The following is a 24,565-nucleotide window of genomic DNA, read 5'->3' on the forward strand; positions in this document are numbered from 1 at the left end:
GCCTTGGGAATCAAGCAGAATTTTCACTGCCCCTACCATCCTCAGTCAGCTGGGGCAGTGGAACGGCAAAATGGAATTTAAGGGAAAAACAACCCAAGATTTGAGTTGCAGGAGACCTGAAGTGGGGAAATGCATTCCCTATTGCCTTCATGAGCATGCACAGCACACCAAACTGAGAGACTGGCCTCAGCCCCCATGAAGTTTTCATAGGACACCCATGAATTCAGCCGGTTGAACTGCAGGCTGAACCAGCAGATTAACTGCTGTCTAACCATTGCAAGAGCCTAACGAAGCGTGTTCAAGCTTTTCATTCAAAGGTAGCCAAAGGACTGCCTCAACCCCCAGCGAAAGGCAGAAGCAGCCATTCCCTCCAGTCTGGAGATTGGATCAACGTCAAATAGTTTCAAAGGAAGAATGCCCTGCAACCAAGGTAGAAAGGTCCATATCAGGTGCTTCTTGAGAACAACAGTGCTGTTAAGTGTGAAGGCTACAACAGCTGGGTCCACGCCTCACACTACAAAGGAGTGGCTGCTGATGCCAGTCAAGAGATGACAATGAAAGACAGAGACGGTGATGCCCAATGAAGCAACCCAGGCTGCCCAGCCCAGAACAAGCTGACTGCAGGTGCAGACAGCTTTCCCAAGACTGCCAGATGGACTGCTGACCCTTTGGGAGACCTCAAAGTGAAGCTGAAGAGACTGAACTGACAGTGTCCATCCCCCAGCGAAAACTTTGTTTCAGAAACCAGTTACTCATCAGTTCGGCCACGCTGGCCCTATTTAGCGTGTTTGCTTTTCATAATCATTATTTTAGCTATAATAATACTGTTGATAGAATTCTCATCATGTGAGAAATCCCATGAGTTTCCGCTATTCAGGCAACACTTTTCTCTATCATGTAAAGAAGAGAGCCAAGACACAGAACAACACCCACTGCTGGGTCTGTTCTCAAGGGCCCAAAGATGTCAAAGGTGGCTTACCCATATTTTCAGTCGCGGTTAATCACGGGTGGGATAGAAGGAACATTTCCAAGATATGGGCCCTAAGCAACAAGACCCTGAAGAATCATGGCCGGACAATTAACTATTTTTACCCTCCAGCAACCACACCATGGGTAATGCATGCCACCTTGGTTGACAAATCCACCTTCTGTGAGAGCATGGAGATGCAACATCTCAGGAACAATAACATGGTTTGTAAATTTGCTGAAATGGGTAGATAAGCATGTAAGCAAACCCAGCAGCAGCATCTATGGGTTTGACCCTATCTATGGGTTTGACCCGCAAATATATCAGTCTGTTGTTACAAAAACTCTTCAGTGGCTGCCATAGGCGTGCGCAACACATTTCATTAGGGTGTGCACCCAGGGAATTTTATGTTTTTAAAGGTGAACATTTATTGAATACTCAATCATAAAGGATATTTATTTATGTATTGATTAAACACTGTAGGCACTGATGCCCAACTATGTGTTCGGCTTGCCTGACTGTGGGAGGGCTGTTGCAGGTGGGAGGATTGAAATGCTTATTGCTTGAGACATTAGGGTGTGCCTGGGCACACCCCTATGGTGGCTGCACTAATAGGACCCAGTGTACCTCACAAAATCTAAGCAGGGGATGAGATGTATACACATATAGATACTAACCCTGAATGCCTCCAATGAGGGAGGGCCCACCACTCCTCTAGATTGGTTCCACCATCCAACTGCTCTATCAAGGTGTTTCTCCTAATGTCAAACCAAAATCAACCATTCTGTAACTTAAGCCCATTAGATCTGTGGGTTGTTGTTTTTTGCAGAGATTTGCTGATGGGAGGAGGACGAAGGTAGAGCTGGTGTTGAAGGTGGGTTCCATCTCATTTGAACATGTGGAACACTCTTATTCTGTTGGTGTTGACGATGGGGTTGCATCTCATATGAGCATGTGGAACACTCTTATTCTGACTCAGCCCACTGATATATTCTCAGTATTTCCATTCTGTTGGGCAGCAGCTCTGCTAGGTCTTTCTCAGTCCTGCTACCTGTGTGGTACAAGCCCCCAGCAAGCTGGGCTGCTCCGCTCCTCACAGCTGATCACCTCATGCAGGAAGCAATTCTGGTTTCAAATGGAATGCAACTAATAGACGCTTTCTGGCAAGCTATGTGTCCCCTTCAGAAAGCAGTGCCTACAGCCCCTGACAAATAGATTCCCAAACTAATAAGTGTTACACAAAAGGGAGGAACCCTCACTGCGGAAACGGGAACAAACAGGAGGACCCCAGGTGAGTAATGAATAGAACTGTGTACAAGCTGGTTTTTTGGGTGATTCTTAATCTGTATTATCTGGGATGTATGTATCCCCAAAAACTCAACATATGCCAAAAATCTTACACGTTATACATATACAAAAAATTGTACACGTTGTACAATATGTTATACAAACATTGATATAAATGGTCAACGTGCCACTAGAAAAAATAAAAAATGGTCCACTAGAAAAAATGGTCCACTAGAAAAAAATAAAATAAATCCAAGTTCTATTATGTCCAACCAAATGTCATAAAGTTGTGAGCAAGCTTTTGAGTTGTCCAGAACTATTCATCAGTCTGTATATTGCACAGAATAGGGAAGGGGGGGCATAAAAAGTGGAGCATGTAGGATAGTAGTCTTTGTTAATAACTCTTATATATAAACACTAAATATATATATATATATATATATCCAATGCCCAACCTGTGCCAACTCCAGGTTTTGAGGGCTCTTGGACAAGACATGTGCAATGGGCCTCCTCCCTCAGTGAGTCTACCTTCTCACCACCATTGTCACCAGCGGGTCTTGTCCCTGATGGTCTTTCTCATCGTTGCTACCACTTCCTTGCTTGACAGGCAGAGATCCAGGGAGCAAGGAGGCATTGGCATCTACTGCTGCTCCTTCTTCTCACCACCACCATTGTCTAGGCAGAACAAGAGGCAGGTCAACAAGCAGGATGCAAAGGTGAAGAAAAGGAGGGACTCCAGGAAGCTCTTGTCACTGGGCCTTTGCTGGGATGTAGGATCTTGGCAGGGACCCAACTATGCGTACTTTTGAAGCTGGCAGTGTGCCCCACTCTGACATTACTTCCCCTGATTAGTGACCAACAATTATTCTTCACCGAACTTTTATTTTTATACTATAGCCTCTCTCCCCCCCCCCCCAAAAAAAAATTAGTAACAAATCGCAGCATAAAACGTTATGGGATTATTAAAACGTCTGACCTAGATGTCATCCCATAAGCACCCAGTCCTGAGATGTACATAGATCTTCCCTTATTTTCCACAATGTGGTAAACTTGATGGATGATTTGAAGTTAGCACAATGCATTTTTGATTCATAAATCTAGAGTTTTTTGTGTCTCTCTGGTGAGAGGGATGATATTCGTGATCCAAGGAAAACATCAGATATGAGCTTCTTGAAGGTCTCTGTTGTATAAGCTGGTTGTGCCATCTGCTGGTTCAAGCAATGTTTCTTCAGACTTTAGAAAAAGCTGTTGACAGGGACCCAGCCAAAATAACACAAAATGCTACTAAGAGCAATAGATAGTTTTTCAGTCCCTGCATGGACATAGAAAGGGGCGTGGGGTGGGGAAGAAGGGAAGTAGCATTATTTTCTAAAAGTAAACAGTCATTTGCAGAACAGCTAATTCACAGTTCAACTATCTATCCATAGGATCACTTTGAGCCGGTTTACAAGATCACGGGTGGGTTGCCACAGAGGGTAGAAATACACCCCCCCCCCAAAAAAAAGGGCACCAGTTGAATAAGAAACTAAAAATGTATGCTAAGGAGCACACAACTGTACAATGAATGTATGAGTGACAAACCATTACATAGGAAAACATACAAAGTAAGCAGAAATAAGTGAATTGAACAAGTCTACACAACAAAAATACGTGCTAGAAAATCAGTATAACATGGAAGTGTAAATTGAACACAAAGCAAGGTTTTACAAGATAGGCAAAGGTGTTTTTTTACAGACACCCAGTTCAGTCCTGTTTCTCCATGTTTGGCTTCTTCAGAAAAGCAACATCCGTAAGAACTGAAAAACATACATAATACAAAGTGCTCAATTTACACTTTCATATTATACTGATTTTTTAGCACATATGTTTGTTGTGTAAACTTGTTCGACTCACTTATTTCTGCTTACTTTGTATGTTTTTCGATGTAATGGTTCGTCACTCATTATATATTTTATGTACAGTTGTGTGCTCCTTAGCATTCATTTTTCGTCGCCACAGAGGGTTTCAGTGTGTGTCAGCCGCCACTGTGAATTTTCCAAGCCATGGTGAGTGGTCATCCTAGCTTATGCCACCCTGGGCAGGATGGCTTGTTGCTGTGGGTTACAAGCCATCCAGAACCCACGGGGTGTAGTACGTCCTGGAGTGGATTGTTAACTGCGGCAACAAGCCATCCTGCCTGTGTTCGTACACCTGCCCCTTGCTCCCTACTTAGGGCCAGGCTGCCTCAGGGGAATGGAGTGGACAGACCCTTCTCTCAGGGAGCTTTAGGGATGCACCATGGCAGGGGCCTTGCCTAGGGGTGCCAGGAGGCATGGCTTCACTCAGACAGGGTGGGCACAATGTGTTCAACTATGATAGCTGCGTATGTTTCTGTGAAGGGTTTGAATATCAAACTATGGGCTATTCCAACCTGAGCAAAGACAGTGTTCTACAGCTGTCTCTCTCTCCTGGTATAAGGGAACCCTCTGCTCAAGGGAATGGAGTGTACAGACTCTCCCTTAGTGGTAATAGGGGTCCACCATGGGAGGGCTATATCTACAAGTGCGAGCAGGTGTGCCTTCACTCAGATGGGCTGGGCACAACACTTCTACGTTTTACAGGTACTTAGTTTGATATTTATTACAGAGCTGCCTTCGCATGGGCAGATCTAGCCCTTCACTCAGATGGGTCTGTTTGCTAGTAAATAAATAAAAACTAAATACATGGCTGAGTAGTGTACCGTAAGTGTTAGGAAAGTGAACTAGTTATCTGGATTACAGTACAGAAAGGAAGGGCAGAATTATGCATTTACACATGAATATACTGTATGTAGTGTTGTAGGAAAAGCAGCTTTGGAAAGGAGGGCAAAAGAGGACAATGATTAACTCTTCCCACATCCACTACTTTGCAAGTACAATCCCCAAAGCCCAGCTACATCCCTTCCTCTGTCCTGAAACCACAGACTTTCAGATTTACTCTTGCACCTGACACATAGCAGTAGGGTACCTACCTCAGAGTACCTATGAGGTAGGGGTGGGTGTGTGTCTAAGGTAAAAGTGTCTGGTAGGAGGAGGGTTTCCTCGTCACTTCTTTACTCCAAATTTCCTCTCCCTAAAATTGCTTTCCCCTACATGAAACAGCCATTGGGAAATTTGTTATGCGTGAAAGTCACAGCTCAACCCAAGCCTTTGGAAATCCAAAATATGGCTGGGTGAGCTCATCTGCGCCCCACCTCAGGGGATGTCCGCCCCGTTGCTGCTGCTGTCTGCCCCCGCTCGTCGGTCATGCGAGCCTCTTTGGAATGCTCCGTTTGCGTCTTTACCCTTGAGTTAACAGGGTCTTTACAGCCATCATTGATGGGGGCAGTGTGTAATTTTGTTGCAAGGGTGGGCAGCTGCCGAGCACTTTAGTGGCCTCGTGAGTGCTCAAGCAAGGTCCATGCTCATGCCAAGAGTGCCCGACTGGTCTGGGCAGAGGGGACGCCAGGAGGCCTGCCAGACTTCCACACCCCGTGATATCCCTAATCCAAAATAAAGTTGGGGAAGAGAAAGTAGAAGTCACGTCTGCTTCCTCGGTTTCTATTTGTTCAGAACATTCAAATCAGACCTCGCACATCTCCCCAGGGCAGAAGATACACAGGTTCACATTTTAAAGACTCATGAAAACAGTTAAGGGTGTACCTCACTTGCCCATTCCTTTCCTCCACTTATTTAAACTGGCCTGAGCATCGTTCCTTAGATGCAGACACGATGATAATGAGAAATATTTTCTGGACGTTACCCTCACCTTTATTTCCTTAAACACAAAGACTCCCCACATTGCAGCTATCAAGCCAGGACCCTAGAGAAGAAGGGTAACATACAATGAATATTAAGACTCTCACGTGATCATGAGGATTTTGCTAGGGCCCAATGGTCTAATTTAATTTTAACCTTGCATTAGTTGTTGTTCATGATCATAAATTGCTCCTCACCCCCAGATAATTCTAAACTGACAATTCCTCTACCATTACAATTAATTGGAATTGGAATTAATTGCAGTGGCTGTGGCCAGGTATGGGCGAAATGCCCAAAAAAGAGTAGCCACTACTCTTTTTTCATGGACCCATTCACATCTACACCCATGCAATTAAGCTTGGGGAGGGGACTTCTATTGCAGGGGTCCCCAACCACTGGGCCACGGACCGGTCCTGGTCCGTGGCCTATTAGGAACTAGGCCGCGCAGGTTAGCTGCTTTCACCCACCCACCCCTACCCCAGCGTACCTAGGCGTGGGGCGCCATCTCGCCTGCCCAGCTGAAGCGAAGCCAGGACACTGGGGTGGGTGGGGCGGCTTCGGAACGGTGTGCCCGGCTGGAAGCCACTCTGGGAGAGTGACTTCCGGGCACGCCATTCTGAAGCTGCCTGCCCGCCCCAGCATCCTGTCTTCGCTTCGGCTGGCCCACCCCGCCGAAGCGAAGCCAGGATGCTGGAGTGGGGGGCAGGCGTGGCAAAAAAAAACCCTGGTCCATGGAAAAATTGTCTTCCACAAAACCGGTCCCTGGTTCCAGGTGGGAGATTTTGGGGGGGGGGAATGTGCAACATGTGGTGAGTATTGGGTTAGCATAGTTGTGACACACACACCCTGAAAATTGTCCTGGGCATGGCAATTAAGCTAAAGGGGGGAAATCATCCCCTGGCACTCAAGGCTTTTGGGGGGAAATCCAGGGCTCTGCTAAATGGATTTGGAGCTGAAACGCCCCTGTCCATCCACATGAGCATGGTCAGACTTGAATTAAATTCAGTGCTTCAAGGAGGAAATCACAATTATCCTAAAAGAAAAGGCAAGTGAGAAGAACAGAACCTAACTTGTACAGTATGGTACAGACAGAACTTCTTTAGGAATCTCCACATTAACAGCAGGAAGGGTGTGAATGCCTAGTTTGGTACAGAAAAGAACACACCACTGATGAACAGATCAATGGGTACTTACTGCAGTGATGATTGGAAAGCTGACCACAGCACTGAGGTAATGATTAGCCAAGAACCAGCAGCAAGTGGCTATCGCCCACAATATACCAGAAACAAATCCTGACAACAAAGAAATATATAAATATGCATATAAATGATGCACTATATTCAACACAAGTGGCATCTGTACTATCGCAGCATGCAGAGTTCTTGTTCCAGGTTCCAGCCAGCCAACAAGTCATGCCCTCTCCCAGGATATTCCATTCTATTGCAATTCTCCCAATTCCTAAATGTGTTTTGAATTTCTGTAGAACTTGTGGTTTCCTGAGCCTCCAGATGCCTCCCTCTCGTGCCTGAATGGTGCCCTTCTATCTACATGAAGTTCTATACCAGGGAAAAGGTAAATGTTTTGGGCTCAGGGCCACATTTGAGGAACTGGATCCTGGAAACCGCCACAAAATGGGGCATGCTGTAGATTAAAGCAATGGTCTGCTACCTCCTTATCCTAAGAATGTCTCCGAGTCCCATGTGTGGCCAGCCCAGAGGGATTCATGGGGGGGGGGGGGAATGGAGCAGCTAGAGACACTCACTTCGCTTTGAAGTGATCCTGCAGCTGCCAGTAAGAAATTTCATTATTTAAAAAGACTTTTTTAAAAAAAGTAGGAGGGGTTAAGGCCCCCTGATGGCCATCAAGAAAGGCATCCGAGGGTGTACATTGTGTAGATCAGGAGTAGGCAAAGTATGAACCTGGTATTACTATCTAGAGATGATATGATTGATATATGCCAGCCACTTTATGGATTTCTCTAAGAACAGCAAAATAAAGTTATATTTGAGAAGGACTTGAATTATAACAACAGTGAACATCTGCATTTCAGATTTGTACCTGGGATTATGGCTTCAGGATAAATTTTAGGACTATTTTTCATTATTCCACAGTAGATCACAAAGTAGATGGTGCTTGTAAGGAAGATTCCACTGAAGTGTGCAAAGACGTAATCTAAATCTGTAAAAAATATTGAGGCATATGTGGTATACAAAATATATATTTAAGGAATTCACAAATGTGATTCACAGTTGTGATTACGTCAGGTAAAGCTATGCTTTTACCCTAATTACAAATTTATTGATACAGGACAGCCCTCCCCAACCTGATGCCTCCAAATTCCCATCATCCCCACCCAGTGGGGGCAGGTTGGGGAAGGTGGCTATAAACCCTCCTATGCTTTCCCTAGTTTTTGCGGAATTAGGTATTTTGTTCAGTTTACATGTATGAAGTAGACATGGCTGTAAGTACCATGCTAAAGGTGCAATCCTATATACGGCTGCCCGGGGAATTCTGGGAATTGTAAAACTTTTTTTTTCTGTCTAAATATACATAGAATTGCACCCTAGAAATGTCTCATTGATTTAGACTGGAATGATTTCAGTCTCATTGATTTAGACTGGAATGATTTAGACTGGAATGATTTCATTCTCATTGATTTAGACTTGGAATGATTTAGACTGGAATGATTTAGACTAGAATGGTTTCAGTCTCAATGATTTAGCCTGGAATGATTTAGCCTGGAATGATTTCCATAGGCTTTGCTATGTCCCCAGCTGGGTTCTTTTTCTTTCAACTAATAAATGTTTCCATATACTTTTTAAAAATACGCATGTGGCTTGCTCAATCTGGGGGATATACTCCCTGGGCCACAAATGCTTGCAGTGGTAGTGCCCAATGAGTCAATGGGGCTGTTTGCATGACATAGCAGCTTGCCATGGGTTATTTAACCAATGGTGAGACTGCAGTGTGTGTAGCTGCTATTTAGAATATGTAGTCCCCTCTGGGGAGTTGTCATCTCTATGTATTATTATTTATTACATTTTTATATTGCCCAATAGCCGAGGCTCTCTGGACAGTTCATAATTAACCTGGTAAACACATGTTATGTGATGGTTAACCAACCCTTGCATAACTCATGGTCTGTTTTAGGGCTATTTGAGGGTTGTTTAACCCTAGCATAACCCGCTATCTGGGTTTGCACACATGACAATCCCCCATGAGTCCCCAGCACAGCTTGCAGAGGGATCTGCCAGATATCCCACAATCACAAATGTGTTCTGCTCAAAAGAGATTGTGGCAGCACCTGCTACAGTCTTTTCATAGAATCATAGAATAGCAGAGTTGGAAGGGGCCTACAAGGCCATCGAGTCCAATCCCCTGCTCAATGCAGGAATCCACCCTAAAGCATCCCTGACAGATGGTTGTCCAGCTGCCTCTCCTTCAGAGACTGAAACTAATGGGCAATGGCTGGGGGTCAGGGGCGCTGTATTCCCCCCTCACTTAAAATGCACCCAGGACCACACCCGTCCCCCACCACTAAACTTGTAATGGTGGCAGCAAAAAGGTCCTGTTGGTCATTCCCAAATGCATGGAACGTTGCCATGAAACACCTTGATGGCTGGCCTTCTCTGTAGCGACACTCTACAGAAAAGAGTAAACCCTTCTTTGGAAACCCCTCCCCCATGCACTTCAGGAAACAGAAAATGTAACATCTTTAAAGCACCTCCTGAAAACACACCGTTTCACACAGGCTTTCCCTGGGCTGTAACTGCTGCTGGGTTTTATTTGGTTTGACGCGGTACTTTTAAACTTGTAAAGTTTTATATTGTGTCTTGTCATGTCGTATTTTATGGTTTAATTGTGAACTGCCCAGAGGGCCTCGGCTATTGGACAGTCTAAAAATATAATAAATACATAAATCTGTTGGATCCTGGAATGGATCCTGGATATGTTTCCAGGGATTTACTAATTGCTGAGGAGCTGGAGGAATCAGAAGACTCAGCAGAAAACTTAAAGGTCAACGTTGCACCTGGACATTGATGTCATGATTGAATAATTGGTGACTTGATTGTTTCAATTAAGGGATTGCAAGCAGTTGCATCACTGTACAGTTAGCCTATAAAAAGGATTGTATTCCCATGTACATGTATCAGTAATTATCAGAAATGATCAGGTATCAGAGCTGTATTGACTGACCGTATGTAAGTATTTGTATTTGTGATTGCCATAACTAAATTATATTTTTATATGCCAGTAAAGGTTTCTTTAAACCTACTGAAAGTCTCAGTCTTAATCTGTGTCTGTGCTGACTTTGCTGGAAACCGCTGCAAAACTCTGTTATAAGGTTATTGGCCAGAAGCCCAGTCTGGCAATAACTAAAATAAGGTTGTAAATATTAGACCATCATATCCCAACAAAATCAACTCTCCGCCATAATTTTGTAAGCAAACAAAGCATGCGGGGAATGTGTGCCTTGCTTATAAACAGCCTTGTGCAACCGGAAGGCTTCTAGGAAGGAGAGTCTGCCCCTAAACAAGGCGTGCACTCTCCGCATGCCTTGTTTTCTTGCAAAACGGTGTGTGTGGCCATATGTGGCCCTTGGGTTGCCTACTCCTGTAGTGACAGCATGAAGTACAGCAGAAGCGAAGGGAGACACGAGAAGGCTTTTCCCTCCCCTTCCATCTACCATGAATGACCACAGTTCTTCACGGGAATACATTGATTTCAGAAGTATTCATATGTCATTACCATACTGACTCGCTCCTGTATATATGGTTCCATTCCTTCTACCATGGTCTTTGATGTAAAGTACAGGCACAAAACTAGAACCGTAAAATATTCCAGCTATCACAGCCAGGGAGCAGCCTCTTACAGAAAAAGAAAGATATGGCAAATTCATAGTCATATACTGAGTTACAGCATTCATTGCAGGCATGCAATGCTGTTGCAGAAAACTTGGCACCCTATAAAAGCATTGCCAATAGTTCCCAGAAATGTCAATATGTTCACCAGTTATTTAACGTATGGACTGATTTATTGGTATCATTTATGAGTCACCCTATAGCCCGGAGGTGTGGAACCTCCGGCCTGCAGAGGCTCCTTGGGTTTCTCTATCCCCACCCTCAGGAGGAATCCCTGCTGTTACCTCTGAGCTCAGATCAGAGATCATAGAATAGTAGAGTTGGAAGGGGCCTATAAGGCCATCGAGTCCAACCCCCTGCACCATGAAGGAATCCACTTTAAAGCATCCCTGACAAATGGTTGTCCAGCTGCATCTTGAATACCTCTAGTGTGGGAGAGCCCATGGCCTCCCTAGGTAACTGGTTCCATTGTCGTACTGCTCTAACAGTCAGAGAGCTTCAGCTATTGGGCGGTATAAAAATGTAATAAATAAATAATAAGTTTTTCCTGATGTCCAACCGGAATCTGGCTTCCTGTAACTTGAGCCCGTTATTCCGTGTCCTGCACTCTGGGATGAATGAGAAGAGATCCTGGCCCTCCTCTGTGTGATGACCTTTCAAGTATTTGAAGAGTGCTATCATGTCTCCCCTCAATCTTCTCTTCTCCAGGCTAAACATGCCCAGTTCTTTCAGTCTCCCCTCATAGGGCTTTGTTTCCAGACCCCTGATCATCCTCGTTGCCCTCCTCTGAACACAATAGCAACAGGGATCCAAGTAGCAGGGAGTCAGCCAGCTCTGGGAGGCGCGGCTGGCTGGACTTGATTTCCCAGAACCAGCTGACTGGCTTCACACAGCACCCACTACTCCTACAGGGGTGACACATGTCGCATGAAGCCAAGGGGTTGGCCAGTGCCAGCCAAGTACCTTTCTCCACGCTGAGAAAGGCATGGAACTCTGTGCCTCTCTCAGCACGGGGAAAAGGGAAACCGGATGGAGTGGAGGATGACATCAGTTCACCCCAACCCAGAGCGAAATACATAACAAACGCAAACAGAATGATACCAATAACATCCCCGAAAAGCAGAAAATGAAAACCATCAGTAATAACTACATTTTAAAGGAAAAAAATAACTATCAAGGCAGCAGAGGGGAGGGGAATTTCAAAGCACAGATGTAAAATACACCCTGAGGAATGAAATAGGTAGCAGGCTTATTTTATTCTGGTTAGAGACGGTTCAAGTCTGCCATCTCTGCTGCCTTAGGGAACTAATCAGAGAATGCATGTTCCAGGAAGCAGCGTGGGTAAAAATCAATGGTTGCTTTTTTAAAAAAATTAAATCGGATTTCTTTTTTATTTAAATTGGATTTTTTTAATAAAATGCTTTTTGAGGAAAAATCTATCTAAAGATAGTTTTCTATTTAAGATACATTATAGTCCAAAGGTTATGCATCATGAAATAAGGATTAGTTTTTAATTATGTAGCATGAGGCTGTTTAAATTTTTTGGTAAATGAATTCCATTAATCTATTCTGCTCTTCCAGAGGTTTCTGTAAGATTATTTTTCTCCTTCCAATAAAGTACAGCAGAAAAGTTGTCCAAATATGAATGATTAACCTATTAAATTGGATATAGTTCACCTCGCAATAATTTCATAATTATTTATGATGTGTTTCTAATAGTATAACCAAATCAGTATTTTTTGATATAACTGTAAAACTAATCTGAAAAGTTATTCTAAAAATGAAACCTTCATCTGGTTGTAAATATTAAGATTATACCAGCAAGAATGAGTCTTTGGTAACTCTGAGTTGCGTAAATTATAGTGAGGAAGAGTGCATTTTGGAGGGGGGGGGAGTCACATGATTAATTCGAGTCTTTCTGAGTAGTGATTTAAATCGCGATTTAAATCATGATTTAAATCAAATCCACCCTGCCAGGAAGTATAGCGAGGTAGAGGAAATTCACCAGAATAATGCAGAGAACTTACATCACTCTCTTTCCAAATGGAGAAAGATTGTCCACCCATGATACATCGTTTCTGTTTTCAGGTCTATGTTCCGAAGTGTTGACTGACTGTTGGAGAGTCCAAGTTTTGTAAGAACATTGAATCTAAGATTCCTTAAAACATCCAAACCTGGATTCATTATATATGCTAGATGTGAGAATTCTCTTGGGAACTGGGGAAGAACTCTTACAGGAGAGAGCTTGGCACCTAAAGAATCCCCAACAGGTTTCTATGCCATTTTCATTGATGTTGTCCATGAAAAGAGATTATCCCAACTTCCCTGAGCAAACAATCTCATTGTTCAACTCATAACATAGTTTAGGAACTTTATCCTGAAGTTCCATCTAAGGCTGCAATCCTATGCACCAAGGCTAGGCAACCTTTTCAGGCAATGGGCATATTTGGCGACTTGAGAAACTGTCCTCAGCGCCACCACAAAATAGCTGCCATCAGAGTCATTGCAAGGAATAAGGAACCTGCCCAAAGGCCCTGGCTGTGCGGCTCTGAGGATATCATCATTAGCAGTGGAATTACCATGATTTTGTATGATGGTGTGACTTTCCTCTGCCCTCCCGCTATGCACTTAGGATCTTAAAGTCACTGCAGAATGGAAGTTGTTGCCGGAACAGGAGGATGTGAGTCTAAAAGAGTGCTTTTGTGTGGCTGTGTGATTTCCACACCACGTACTTTGGAAGTTCATGTGCCACAGTTTTCCTTTTCTGTGATAATGATAACTGAAAATTCAAAGACTGATCACCTCTCCTGACCCCCTTGGCTCCACCCCTGCTAACCCATCTTCTGCCATACCAGTCAGATCGGCCACCAGACTCCACTGAAAAGATGTTCATCCAATCACGTTTGCAAGTCAAAATGCACTGGCAGCTCCGGGAATGCCGCCTTTGGAACAGGCTGTATCCCAAGAATGCAGAATTGGCCACCCTCAGCTCTTTCCACTTCTCCTATGATAAGATCATAACGTTTTGAAGGCCAGTGCAGTGTGGTGACTAGCAGGTTGGACTACAATTGAGGTATCATAGAATAGTAGAGTTGGAAGGGGCCTATAAGGCCATTGCTCAATGCAGGAATCCACCCTAAAGCATACCTGACAGATGGTTGTCCAGCTGCCTCTTGAATGCCTCTACTGTGGGAGAGCCCACAACCTCCCTAGGTAACTGGTTCCATTGTCGTACTGCTCTAACAGTCAGGAAGTTTTTCCTGATGTCCAGCCGGAATCTGGCTTCCTGTAACTTCAGCTCGTTATTCCGTGTCCTGCACTCTCAGATGATCGAGGAAATGCAGGTTCATTTTGTGGTGGACCCACAGCAGTTCCTGTGCCCATGGGTCCAAGAGAGTTGGGCACTCCTGTTCTAATGCACTTGCTCCCCTTCTGCTGCCCATTCCATTCAAGTAAGCAGTGAAGATGGTAAACAGAACCAGTCCCAGAACTGACATCTGCAGAAACCCACTTGAATCAGAAGGAAAGGAAAGTTGGGGACCTCACACAGGGCTACTACAATGCACCAGAAATCCCCCAACATGTCAATCACTGTTTAAAAAACAATAACATAAGAAAAACTTACATGATCTCTTAATAACGGAGTGCTTTCTGATGATGCCGAAGAACTCTCAACATCACTTTTTATGAAAAGAAACAGGATAGTGCTGCAAAAGGAACGAAAGCAAATGCTAAACTCATGATATTGTGTTATTTTTTTCATATACACATTTATGCCAAGTGTTTTTTCCTATTATATTATCTTGCTTTTTTAACATTTGTAAGACATTTCTTTAATATCTAAAAACAAAATGCACTTGATTCCCAAACTTAAGACAGTGGAAGCCTATGCCTGTTTATTTGGAAGTAAATCCTACTGGGCCAATGGGACTTACTTCGCAATAAGTGTGTTTAGGACTGCAACCATCTATAGAGCATCAATCCTTTGCATCCTTAGAACAGAAAAGGTCCTATAATAACCAGCATTCCCCAACCAGATTTTTTTCTCTCTAACCATGCATAGGATTGTATTCTCAGCCTCAAATTCAAAAGAATAAAATATTCACTTTGGTTCACTTGTTTTTAAATCCACTTAAAAATACGTTTATTTTTTAAATTGAAATATCACAGTTGTTAAGGAAAACAAATACCTTAACACTGAAAGTCCAGCTCCAATGTAGTTTAAGACTGGTTTTGCAACTTCTTCTGGGTCTATTCCAAACCAACCAAACCTGTGAAATGAAAGGTTAAGTTCTCAAAATGAAACAGGCCTCAAGAAGGGTAAAGGAAATGTATATAGTTCATCACCAAAAAATATCTGGGACACTTGCATAAACGTATTGCATATGGCACTCACAACAAGTCAATGGAAACACTGGCTAAGTTCAGACAACATGCTAATCAATGGTAGTTTCCCATTCTGTTCCTATTACCCCACCCCCCAGCTGATTAGCATGTCATCCGAACTCAGCCACTGGCTCAGTTCACACAACACTTTTCTCTACTCAGCAGGAAATCTCCACTCAACAGTGGAGTTTGTAGGGGTGTACTCACCACACAACATGTTTCAACTCCACCGTTGTGTGGGTGTGGCTTCCTGTGGAGTGAAGTAAAGTAAAAGTCAACGCAGTGTTTGATTGACAGTTCCTCCTCCCTCCTCCCAGTCCTCCCAATGGTATCCCATCAGCCATTGCTGGAAAAAAAAATCCCAGCAGCTCTCCTAGAGCAGCACTCCCTCCTTTCGTCACTCTTGTCAGGGCACTCTATGGCCACTGGGAAACTCCACTCCACTCAACAGGAAACTCCACGGAGCCCTTCAGACAACATGGAACACAATGGTTGTGCAGGAGCTCTCCACACAGCGAGGAGATTCAGGGTGGAGTGTTGTTGTTTTTTAAAAAAACTCCACCATGGGGTGGGGTTTTCCTTCCAGACAACACTTTTCTCAACAGTGGTGTAACCATGGAGTTGTTACACCACCGTTGAGAAAAGTGTTGTGTGAACTGAGCCATTAGCTAGGAAAAGAACACATTATTTCCCCAGTCACCCAGTATTGCAGTTTGACTTATTCTGGCACATGCTGAAAGGCTGCATATTAAATACCTTAATAAATGCATTCCTGCCAGTAAAGATGTCTGGATCCCCGTGTATTATTAAAATAACTGTTGCCCACAAATAACCATCCTGAAAACACTTCCTTATTTGTGTTGGAGGCCAGTCTTAAACATTATGAAAATTATAACAAACCTTGAAAACACAACCATTATAAAGTGTGCCGTAATGGTGGATAAAAAACTAGCTTTTAATTCAACATATTAAGCATTCCCATATACACATTACTTTGGGGGGTCTGGAAATAAAGGACCCATAACCTCTCAGAGTTAATATATGAATATATAAATGTAGAACAATTACATCAGAAGGGGAGTTCACAATGTTTCTCAGATGATCCTGTGAGCAAGATCATATATTCCTGTTATGCCACTTGTTACATCTAAGCATGTTATGTTTTGCCAAGACTATGACATATTTGTAGCAGTTCTTTAATTAAATGTCTCGAATGCATAAATGACTACCCAGTAAAGGTTAAAATATGCAGCACACTTACCTTGAGCTTGCCCAGCCTGTTAGCAAGTTAAAAGAAGCCCAGATTAAGAGACCAAGGCCTAACCCAACAGTTTTAACAATGGGGACTACTGTTATATTACCTGCACAGTATGGAAAGAACAAAAGCAAAACCCAGTGATTATATGGTTACAGCATCATCATTATTATTATTATTATTATTATTATTATTATTATAATATAACTACCATGTTGAGTTTCCTTGATTGCAATGCATATAATGAACTGGAGGATAACAATGAATCTTTCTATCTATACACACACACATGTATTTATGAGTAGGGGATATACACAACTCAACATGTAAAGTGATTGTGCTGTGATGACTAGCCATATTCCCCATTGTGCTTGTCAGCCATGTTCCCAGCTGGCTGGTGCGTTCACATGACTGTGCAACTGGTGTGGGTCGTGGCTATATAGCACAGTCCTCTGACCCCCTGGTGTGTGTACTTTCAACAGAAAGGGGGTCGAATGAACCCCACCTAATATTATTTCAGCTACTGTCCCCTGCTTGGTCGAAATAAATTTAAAATACTTCCCATTTTTTTAATAAATTAAGGTCACGTTTGTCACTATTTTTTCACACAGCTCCACTTACATCCCATGTGCCCTTTATCTGTTAAGACTCGAGACCTCATTGAAGAACAAAGTATCGCACACTCAATACCCATAAAATGGAACTTAGAAAAGAAACAAAGTGAAAATCATAATATTGATATTGAAAGGGTCAAGATATATTATTGCACCACAGTCCCACAGTAACTTGTAGTATTCCAGTCATAAAATACTTTATCAAACTGAATGACACAGCAGTGGGGAAGAGAACATTCTGACCCAGTTTGCATTTAATGACTACTGCTGCCTTAAATATGCAACCTTCAATCAGCTCAATTGTAGGTTACTTTGAGACTATGGGCTATTCATCAGTTTAACCATCTAAAGCTAACCTACAATTAGCTCTTGGGGGGTTTAACCCACAAATAAACCTTACAGTCTGGGATCGCATGTACGAAGCAACCTACAATTGGGCCCATCGGAGACTGCATATTCAAATACAAAGTGGTGCGCAATAGCACACTACCCGGCAAATCGTCATTTAATTAACCCAAGAAATGCCACCAATACGTGCGAATGTGCCCAATATCTCCACGTTACAACTGTCTCGAGCTTAACAATTACATTTTCTCATGTTTCCCTGCAATTTGTGCAAAGATCCGCATACATTACATTCTGAAGATGTAGAATTATTTTTGCATTACCTGTAGCCCATAAAAAGCCTCCAACCATAGCAAGTGGCCAAAATCTAGGGCTGTTCTGAATAAGGTTAACAATTAAAGAAACTATCCAGATGGCAGCACAGAGAATCCACTGAAAGAACATTCCTAGAACACAAATAATGAATAGTTAAACACAATAGATAATTCTGTTTACTAATGGCTGTAATTTTATAGTGTAAAGTACTGAGAGAGTTTGTGGTGGTGTAGCCACTTGCAGTGATTGGCTGAGAAGCTGTGATATCATAGAATGTTTGCAAAGTGCTGGGGAAGCTGCGCTGTCATCAACAGAAGAGGAAAGTAAGGTTGGCTGCTGTTAAGGCCTCAGCCAGGCCTTAAGAAAAGAGGGACTATATGGAAAAAATATGGCTGCTAAAAGACAGGGAAAACGTGTAACAAGAGGTCCCTAAAAATGGGAAAGGCTGAAAGATGAAGGTAGAACAGGCAGTAGACTTGTGTCAAGAGAAACACGAACCTGAGAAGGGTAAGTAGACAGGAACTAATGAGAGAATAAAGTAAGATGAAGAGACAACACACTGGGAAGTTGTCTGAGGGCAACACTACCTATTATGACAAACATGATTTTTAAAAAGTGTGCTTAAGCTAGCCATTTTATTTTGAAGAAAAACCAGACGTTGAGCGCCCAAGCCCATCTGGATTAAGGCCCCATGCTAGTTTCTTGTTGAAAATCACCTCCCAACCCACCTTGTGTGCTATTTTCCTCCGAAGTTGCTGTTTGTAGTAACAGCTGATGGGGAGGAGGGTTTTTTGGCATAAAAACTGGTGCAGGTCCCCAATACAGATCAGGAGCACATTTTGGATCAGGGCCCATGGTAGCTTTTTATTCCTCCCTCCCCCCTGCAAAAGGCGTGTTTTGTGTAATATGTAGTTTAGCCTTTAGTAACTGAAAAACAACATTCCAGGAACATGTTGGGGACCATTCAATTGCTTGTGTTTACATGGACCCTTCATTCCATGTGATGTGTCTAAGAAATGTTGTCTATTCCACTTGTAGAAAGGGTTAGTCAAATCCTTCATCCCATTTATAATAATGTTCTTTAGGGTGCAAAATCCTATGCATACTTAGACAGAAAGAAGTCCAACAGCCCCCAGCATCACATCAATCTATTAGATTTGTTTTATGTGACAGTCGTCTTTATGTATGTGGAAATTATGCAGCAATGGATAGCAACAGCAATTTGGTTTCAGCACAAACATTTACCATCCCCAGTGTCAAATTTCTTAACTGGTACAAAGTTTGTTCCAAATAAGGTAACAGCTACGGCCGAGGAGATAAAACCAATAGTGAGATCTGTTGCATTACTGCTAACAGAGCTGTTACTTCCTTCCCAGCCAGCCATCTCTGTCCTTAGAGGTCGATTTGACTTCTTTAAAGAGCTACTTGGATTTCTTCCTGGCAACTCTGAAAGTAGAGAAATGAATTGAATGAATAACATCTCTAGGCAAAACTACATCTAATAGCTCACCATGATAATAAATCATCCTATTATTCTTTTGTGATTATGACTTCTAATCTGTTATTATGTATATTGTGCCATAAAGTTAATCCTAATATTTTTATAGTCTATAGAAGAGGTGTGTCTGTCTGTCTCTGCATGCCAAGGCTGTGAAACCGAGATACCAGAAACATGGCATGTATACTAAAGGGGCCCTGGGGTGTGCACGTCATGGTTATTATGTTTTTTCAATGCATTAATTTAAATTAATTTAAATGTGTCAATTTAAATTAATTCTGCGGGAACATCTTCAGCCACTAGGGGCAGACTTCCCTAATCAGCATATAGCTTTTTGGACCACACAGGTTGACATTCATAACGTGAGGAACAATTATACCCCTGCTACGAGACAGGCTCCACTTAGGAGAATGGATTGGACATATTCCCTTCCTCAGGGGGACTATAGTGGCTACACTCAGATGGAGTAGGCACAATGTGTCCAACTCTGACAGCTGTGTAAGGTTGTATGAAAGCTTTGCTACATTAAATTAAGGGCTATTCCAACCCAATCAAAGCTGGGTCCATGTGCTCATTCATAATAAGGATAGGATATTTTGTATAATTATGATCATTAACAATATTATTTATTTATTTATTTTTACAAAGACTGTCTTTTCAGGGCTGTATTCAAGTTCTACTCCACAAACAGCCAACATATGGAGGGGGAAGCGGGATCATGATTGCCAACCCTTCAGCTCCACCTCTGATCTTCATATGTTGAGCATCGTATTTGAGAAGGGTGCCCACTGATGTACAGCTATATGCACATCATGATTTCCAAATGTGCAGCATTCCCAGTTGTGTGTAGAGCCTATGCACATATAGCTCTGTAATAATAATAATAATAATAATAATAATAATAATAATAATAATAATATATTTCTTACCCACCTCTCCGATTGGATCGAGGCGGGGAACAAAGCAAGCACGAAATATAAAATACTGATTAAAAACATAGTATACACATCCTAAAAGCATCCTAAAATTCCACTGGATAGGCCTGCTGGAAGAGATCAGTCTTGATAGCTTTCTTGAATGCTACAAGACTGTCAAGTTGACGAGTCTCCTTCGGCAGGCTATTCCACAGTCTGGGAGCAGCAGAAGAGAAGGTCTTCTGGGTAATGGTTGTCAGCCTAATTTTGGCAGACTGAAGTAAATTCTTCCCAGAGGACCTGAGTGTGTGTGGCAGATTGTATAGGAGAAGATGTCCTGCAGGTAGCCTGGACCCAAACCATGTAGGGCTTTAAAGGTGATAACCAACACTTTATAATTCATCCGGAAACTAATTGGCAGCCAGTGAAGAGATTTTAAGACTGGAGACATGAAGGCAGGAGCCACACCAAGCAGGATATAATGGTATGAAAGTGGTATATAGTATGTGCCAATAGGCCCCAACAGTTGTCAGTGCACTTCAACACTGCTATAAAGCAGTAGTGTGGCTTCTGCCGAAGTCTCCTTTTTCAGATGCTGAATCAAATGCAACATTGGACAGAGCTGGGGAAATTGCAGCAGATCCTTTTCCCCAACATGCTTTCTACAGATTTGGAGGGGAATTTGTGAACATCACATTTAGGCTTTTTGATTGCTTTCTACACACCTTATAACAAACATGTAACAACATCAGAAGAGCCATGCTGGCTCAGCTCAAGAGTCCATCTAGTCCAGCATGCTGTTTACACAATAGCCAAACAGCTGCCCACGGGAAACCCACAAGCAGGACATCAGTGCAACGGTGCCCTCCCACCCATGTTCCCAGCAACTGGTGAACATAGACATTCTGTCTCTGATAATGGAGGTAACATATAGCCATCAGAACTAGCAGCCATTGATGGCATTCTCCTCCAGGGATTTGTCTAACCCTCCTTTTAAAGCCATCCAAATTGGTGGCCATCACTACGGGGCTGTCTATATGCGCTCAAAGCCCCCACGGTGGCTGCAAATCTGCACTGCATCAGATATATGATTCAGCCACAGATTCACAGCCACTGCGGAGCTTTTCCATGAAGCTGTGCAGTAAAAAGGTTGGTGACTTACCCCTACTTTTTCAGTGGGAGTGAGATCACCCCGGCTCTTTCGCCGTGGCCGATCTGAGGGGCGGTCCTAGCAGATGGTGAATGGTGATTGGTCATCGGGAGCCAGGAAGAGGGAGGGGGCAGCTCCAGTACTCAAATGACTGTGAGAAACCCTGCACTCCCTCATTGGCGTTGAGATTACCCTATGCCACACTGGGTAAATAAAACTGCAGGGTTTAGGCAGAATTCAGTGCCAACTCACACCCTGAAGACAGCCCCTAGGTCTTCTGGGAGTGAATTCCTTAAGTACTTCCCTTTATCTCTTTAGAATCTCCCACCAAACAGCTTCAGGGATGACCCTGAGTTCTAGAATTATGAGAGAATGAGAAAAATGTCTCCCTGTCCACATTCTCCAACACCATGAATAATTGTGTACATCTCTATCATATTTTCCCTTAATTGCCTTTTCTCCAAGCTAAAACAACCTTCCGTCAGAGTGTTGCTGCTCCAGCCCCTTCATCCTTTAGATGCTTTTTTCTACACTTTTTCCAGTGCTATTATCTTTTTGGAACTGTACACTGCATTCCAAGTGAAGTCAAACTATAGATTTGTATAAGGGCAGTATGATATTGGCAGTTTTATTCTCAACTCCTTTGCTACTTATGCGTGACACAGAGTTTGCCTTTTTTATAGATGGAGTAAGCCACCCAGTTAAGTCCACGATGGCACAGTGACAGAGGGGAACAACTAAGGGACACCATGCCTCCTCAAAGCTGGAGTGGGTCCTGGGAAGGGAGAAATCTACCACAATGCCAACATAGACATGTGCAAGGGGTGTGCCAGGTGTGCCCAGGAACACCCTAATGACTTCAAGCAATAAGTGCTGAACTGAGGGAATCATTGAGTAGGGATCCAGATGCAGCAGGAACAGCCCTACTGTTGCTCTGCTGTCGCGTCAAAGAACCACTGCACCCAGCAGCAGGAATAAAAAGGCCAGTGTCACAACAGAGACCCACCAATGCTGGGGCTTGAGGAGCATCTCCTCATTCCCCCCCCCCCCCCCACTCACCTACAGTGGCCCTCTGCAGTCAGGCAAGCTGAACGCGGAGTAAGGCATCAGTGTCTACAGTGTTTAATAAATAAATGAATAAAAACAATGTCCTTTATGACTGAGTATTCAATAAATGTTTGTCTTTAAAAAAAAATATCCCTGGGTGTACACCCTAATGAAATGTGCTGCGCAAACCTGTGAATGCCAACACACATTCATTTTAACTCCTGTAACATCTGAGAAGGGCCGGAACTCTTTTCATTCTGTGAGCACAGGAAATAAAAAAACGCATGCGTGCTATTCAGAGTCAAAAGGCATCCCTAGCATATACATCACCTCAAATACTGCTGTGCTAAAACAGTTTAGGGCACCATTCTATGCATGTTTACAGAAAAAAGTCCTACAACTCCCAGCATGCTCCAGAATCCGCCCCCATCTAAGCATGCATAGGATGTCACTTATTCTTTTTGAACAGAGGATTTATTTGATTCTGAATTTCATATTGCATTTGAGGATTCGCTTTTCTTTCCCACCACACAACTTGCTGACATCGCTAGCAGTCACTGAGTTGTTCCTCAGAATTACAACTTGCCTTTCCCTAAACCTGGTGCCTTCCAGAACGGTTGGACTACACATCTCAGAATCCCTGGCCTGCAGGAGGATTCTGGGACTTGTAGTCCAACACATCTGGAGGGCGCTGGGATTGGGGAAAAGCTGCCTCGGAGTATATAATTCACCGTTGTACAACACCAATTTCTAGACTGGATTCATAAGACTGGGACAGGCTATCGTGACCCCTTTTGTCTAATCAAACGCTGCCTCTAGTCTTTGGTTTCCAAATCGGCTTTCGGAATCAGCATGATCCACTTTCTTTGCTCTTTGCCAGTAGCGCCCCTGCTTCGGTTTGTCCTCCCTCCTTTGCTCTTTCTTTTGCTGGGTTCTCTGCTCGCCCCCTGGAAATGGAAACCTGTTTCCGTGTGTATACTGAATGTACTTACAAAACTCCCCGGCCGATCTTGCTTCCAGCTCTGATTTTAAGGGGGAGGAGAGCAAGAAACCCCGCCCTGTTCTCATGTGACCCCCCCCTCCCCTCCTGCTACGTATGTTCGAAGCCACGTTTCAACCAGCCGATCGCTTTGTTGTGTACGTGGAGAACGAAAGCGGCTGGGTGGAAACCGTAGGATTGCGCTGAATTGCGCGCGGCCACTGCTTTTCCATATTCACTGCAGCCCAGAGCATGCGCTGTCCTCCGATGCGATCACGGGGTTGGGGCAAAGGGGAAAAAGAGGAGGGCCAGTGGCTTTCTTTTAAGGTTGCCCCGCAGCACCGAGAGCGTCGATAAGGAGTCACGTTGACTGTTCGCCTTTTGAGGCTAGCTTTGGTCCACCAGCAGCACGCAAAGCAAGAAAACTGGAGTTGTGTAGGCTTCTTTGCAAAACGTATTTTAGAGATAGCGTAGTGTTCAAGAGTCAGAGGGCGGTATACAATGGTGTATACAATCCTTACCTAAGCAGTATTTGTAGCCTCCGCTCAGTATTAGGCCTGCTCAGGGTAACATAGGTTGCATACAGACATAAAAATTGCAATCACGTTTTTACTCCTTCCCTCTATTTGCTCTCTTTAAAATAATACATGTAGCTATTTTTTCCTTTTTCTTTTTTCAGTGAATATAGATTTCCTCTCCAATTTGTTCCCTCCTCCCATCCTTCTGGTGAATTTTCTGCTTTTTTATGTTTTTTAAAATATTATTTGTCTGATTTATCAGGAGGGTCAACAAGCTTTCCTTTCATTCCCACTGCTAGAAGTGCACTCCATTCACATTGTCTTAAGAGTCATACTCCTTTGTGAGTGAGGGATGTGGACATTTTTCAACCCCTTGTAACTGATGAGCTTGGACTCAATGTGGCCTTTTGCTGAACGCTACCTTAACATTAGACCTTTCCTTTGAGTCTTGTATTATGTATGAGAGGCCTGATACGGTTACATCTTTAATTATTCTACACAAAAGGCAAAACCTGCCATTAAGAATTCTATGTATCATTTATATAATCATCTAGATCACATTCCTCCAAAGATTTTTGTGTTTTGGGAGAAGTAGGGGATGGACAGAGAGCAAAAGAAAGGCAAAGCTTTGCTGCTGGATTGCACAGAATCTTAAATTACAGTTTCACTCGAT

At 43.2% G+C, this 24,565-nt stretch overlaps 1 protein-coding gene across 1 annotated transcript; it reads right to left on the reverse strand.

The window, feature by feature from the left end:
• Positions 1-1,679: 1,679 nt before the first annotated feature.
• Positions 1,680-23,415, reverse strand: TMEM144 (transmembrane protein 144). The gene is made up of 12 exons (XM_063135264.1): positions 23,388-23,415; positions 19,032-19,232; positions 17,795-17,917; positions 16,519-16,618; positions 15,062-15,142; positions 14,497-14,578; positions 12,899-12,984; positions 10,759-10,877; positions 8,068-8,187; positions 7,204-7,301; positions 6,020-6,073; positions 1,680-3,566 (listed from the first exon to the last, which is right to left on the reverse strand). The coding sequence occupies exons 2-12, from the start codon at positions 19,168-19,170 to the stop codon at positions 3,483-3,485; spliced, it is 1,086 nt and encodes a 361-aa protein (XP_062991334.1). The 5' UTR covers positions 19,171-19,232; positions 23,388-23,415; the 3' UTR covers positions 1,680-3,482.
• Between the last annotated feature and the right edge of the window lie 1,150 nt (positions 23,416-24,565).

Source organism: Elgaria multicarinata, chromosome 10 (genome assembly GCF_023053635.1).
Source record: "Elgaria multicarinata webbii isolate HBS135686 ecotype San Diego chromosome 10, rElgMul1.1.pri, whole genome shotgun sequence".
Classification (NCBI taxonomy): domain Eukaryota; kingdom Metazoa; phylum Chordata; class Lepidosauria; order Squamata; family Anguidae; genus Elgaria; species Elgaria multicarinata.

What these genes read in the sequence shown, in the direction of transcription:
- TMEM144 (XM_063135264.1), bottom strand. Translation starts at nt 19,170, where the DNA reads ATGGCTGGCTGGGAAGGAAGTAACAGCTCTGTTAGCAGTAATGCAACA. An exon ending in AGGCTTTTTATGGGCTACAG is followed by an intron (nt 16,619 to 17,794) that starts GTAATGCAAAAA and finishes CATACTGTGCAG; the next exon opens with GTAATATAACAGTAGTCCCC. An exon ending in ACAGGCTGGGCAAGCTCAAG is followed by an intron (nt 15,143 to 16,518) that starts GTAAGTGTGCTG and finishes TTCATTTCACAG; the next exon opens with GTTTGGTTGGTTTGGAATAG.